The sequence below is a fragment of the Nematolebias whitei genome, chromosome 10, assembly GCF_014905685.2.
Source record: "Nematolebias whitei isolate Nwh7 chromosome 10, NemWhi1, whole genome shotgun sequence".
Taxonomy (NCBI): domain Eukaryota; kingdom Metazoa; phylum Chordata; class Actinopteri; order Cyprinodontiformes; family Rivulidae; genus Nematolebias; species Nematolebias whitei.
Window position 1 is genome coordinate 48,230,521 of NC_056507.1, and position 3,052 is coordinate 48,233,572.

Genomic DNA, 3,052 nt, shown 5'->3' on the forward strand with positions numbered 1-3,052 from the left:
AAGGCAACAGTGGAAAGAAAAACTCCCTCATGAGGAAGAAACCTTTAGCAGAACTAGGCTCATGGATGTTGTGGACAATGACCCACCTGCTATCTGTGTCTCTGTGGGTGTCGGCTATGTAAACCCACCTACTTCCTGTGCCTATGAGATGGTCCTGGAAGACACCACTCACTCTTCCTCCTAGCCTCCTATTGTTCCAGAATTTCCTGTTGTTCCTGAAACCCCTGTGGTTCCCAAGTCTCTTGTGGTTCCCAAGTCTCCTGTGGTTCCAGAATTTCTTGTGGTTCCAGGATCTCCAGTGGTTCCCAAGTTTCCAGTGGTTCCTGAGTCTCCAGTGGTTCCCTAGTTTCCAGTGGTTCCAGAGTCTCCTATGGTTCCCAAGTCTCCTGTGGGTCCTGAGTTTTCTGTGGGTGCTGAGTCTCCTGTGGTTCCTGAGTCTCCTGTGGGCCCCGAGTCTCCTGAGGGTCCCATGCCCACTGCAGTCTCTGTGGTAGCTACGCCCTCTGCAACCCCTGCGGTAGCTATGCCTGCTGCAGCCCCTCTGGTCTCTGCACCAGCTGCAGACTCACCAATCTCATAACCTGCTACAGATTTGCCGGTCTCCTCACCTGCTACAGATTCATCAGTCTCCTCACCTGCTGCAGATATGTTGGTCTCCTCACCTGCTGCAGATCCCCTGGTTTCTTCGCCTGTTGCAGATCCCCTGGTCTCTTTGCCTGCTGCAGATCCCCTGGTCTCTTCGCCTGCTGCAGATCCCCTGGTCTCTTTGCCTGCTGCTGATCCCCTGGTTTCTTTGCCTGCTGCAGATCCCCTGGTCTCTTTGCCGGCTGCAGATCCCCTGGTCTCTTTGCCGGCTTCAGATCCCCTGGTCCGTGCCCAAGACTGATAACTTCTGCCCATGGATATCTGGACTTTGACTTCTGCTCTGCCTTCTGACCACCGATTCTCGCTAACTCCCTCTGATGAGTATTGCCGTTTATTCCTCTCTGTGAATGACCCATGTATGTTTATTAATCACAATCTCAGACTCTGAACTCTAGGAGTTGTGAGTTCTCAAAAACAAGCTCCACAACCTGAAGAAGAGTGTTTGCCGGACCCTCCAGGTTACACTCACATATAAAAATATCTGGCTGTACCTCCATCCCTCCTAACCTCCCTTCCCTCTGACATCATTGCAGCTTCTGCATCTCCATCCATGATCAAATTCTGCAAAATTTCAGCTGATGTCCTCCCTCAGGAGTTCACCTCCAGACAAATATTCAATAAATATTTTTGTTCACTTCTGTATGGTTGAATTTCTGGGTCCCCCTCGCAATTCATTACAATATGAGGATGATACCCGGGTATAAAGCCAAGCTAAGGACACATACAGCACACTGGGTCGAGAACAACACCAAGCTGACCACAGAGGATGTTAATGACAACAAGATGCCTTATTGGACTGTTGGGTGCACATAGAAAGAGATGGCAGTCTCATTGCTTTGTAATGACAAAGTTTGTTTCAGTCAGAGTCAAACAGAAAGTTCTGATCTGTGTGAGTTGGTTTCCTGTAACCCTCAATGTTGATGCTTCCATCTCTTTCAATGTGTACCAAACAGCCTTTATGGTTTCCTCATCCTGTTTGCCATCAAATCCCTTGTTCTTTGTCGTTTGCTGATCTGTGGGGTTGGTTTACTTTTGTTTCCTACCTCGTTAGTGCCTTTTTTTTGACTGAAAAATCATTCCACGGATCTTAAATCTTGACAACAGCAACTTTGTCTTAGTATTGAGTTTGCTCACTGAGTAATAACTGAGCCAATGTCAACTCTTAATGGTTAAGTCCAGGTTTTCCATGTGGCTGTTTAATTGTTTTGTAAAAATGTGTTAATATCTCCAAACAATTACAGTACTATTTTCTGTACATGTGATAGTCTTGTAAAAGAGTTTTACCCAACATGGGTTAAACGATGGCCCAGATGCTATCAATGCATTAAGGATATGGACAAAATGACTGCACACTAAATTATCACAAAAAGTCAGACAGTTCAGCTGAACAACTTCTGTGAAACACAAAGGTGGTTTTTACTGTACAACAAATGAATGGGCTCACTGAGAGTGTGCCACCTCTCTTTAGCTTTACATATTCTCAGTGTTTTCTTCACAAAAAAAACTAACTACATACCATGAAAACATGGCTGTCAGGTTCAGCAGGTGATATTTTCACTCATTTAGTCTTAGGAAGCAGAAGATCACTGTTGGTCTCACTGTTAAAACTAGACATGATCATCCATCACAAAGACATCAGGCACAGAAGTGACAGTAAGAAAGAAAAAACTGATTTCTGCCAGGGTTCCTGGTCCTAAAAGATGATGTATGGAGGCAGGAACTGATGGATCAGGGAGAAATCATATTCAGGCAGTTCACATTTTGAGCTTCATTTTATCATTTTGCATTTGTCATCATTTCTGTTGCAGGTCCAAAACTGTGGAAGAAGTAACCACTGCATGTCAGGCTGGCTCCCTCTCTCGCTGTTTTTAAGTCTTGTTTACAAACTCACTTTTATTCACTGGCTTTTGACACTGTGTCAGCTGATTTTAACTAGTCTGTTTTCTATAATGTGTAGTGGACTAGGCCTACGTCGAAACCCAGTCTAAGGTCAAAACTCTTGACCTTAAGAACCTTGTGGGACAGGAACTGTCATTTCATGTATTTGAATACATAGATACAGGTTCACCCATCCCGAGACTTTCTTTCTTGAAGATTCAAGTGAAAAGAACACTCTCTTTTTATTATCATTACTATCTTACAAATGTTGATAATCAAAGTGTCTTAGTTCAAACCATTTTAGATGTTGCAGTGAACTAATCAATTTTATTAACTGAGTAATGATTTTTATTCTCATGTCAAAAGCTGTTGCAGAGTAATTATGCATTTTTCTGATTTCTGCTTTTGAATGAGCAAGTGTGTGCGTTTACAAGGTTACAGTCAAACGAAAAACAAGTTGTTATGTTAAAACTGTCATGTTTTAGAATCCTCTCAGACGTAAATAGAGATGTTTTGCACCTGTTTCTTA

General features: G+C 43.5%; 1 protein-coding gene across 1 annotated transcript in view; it reads right to left on the reverse strand.

Annotated features, from left to right (window-relative positions):
• Positions 1-611: 611 nt before the first annotated feature.
• The window catches only part of LOC119416527 (receptor-type tyrosine-protein phosphatase zeta), a gene marked incomplete at its 5' end in the record, with an annotated part of 29,950 nt that continues 27,509 nt past the window's right edge, over positions 612-3,052 (reverse strand). Inside the window, 1 exon segment of the mRNA XM_037683758.1 lies at positions 612-986. Coding sequence (XP_037539686.1) covers positions 612-986 — 375 coding nt within the window.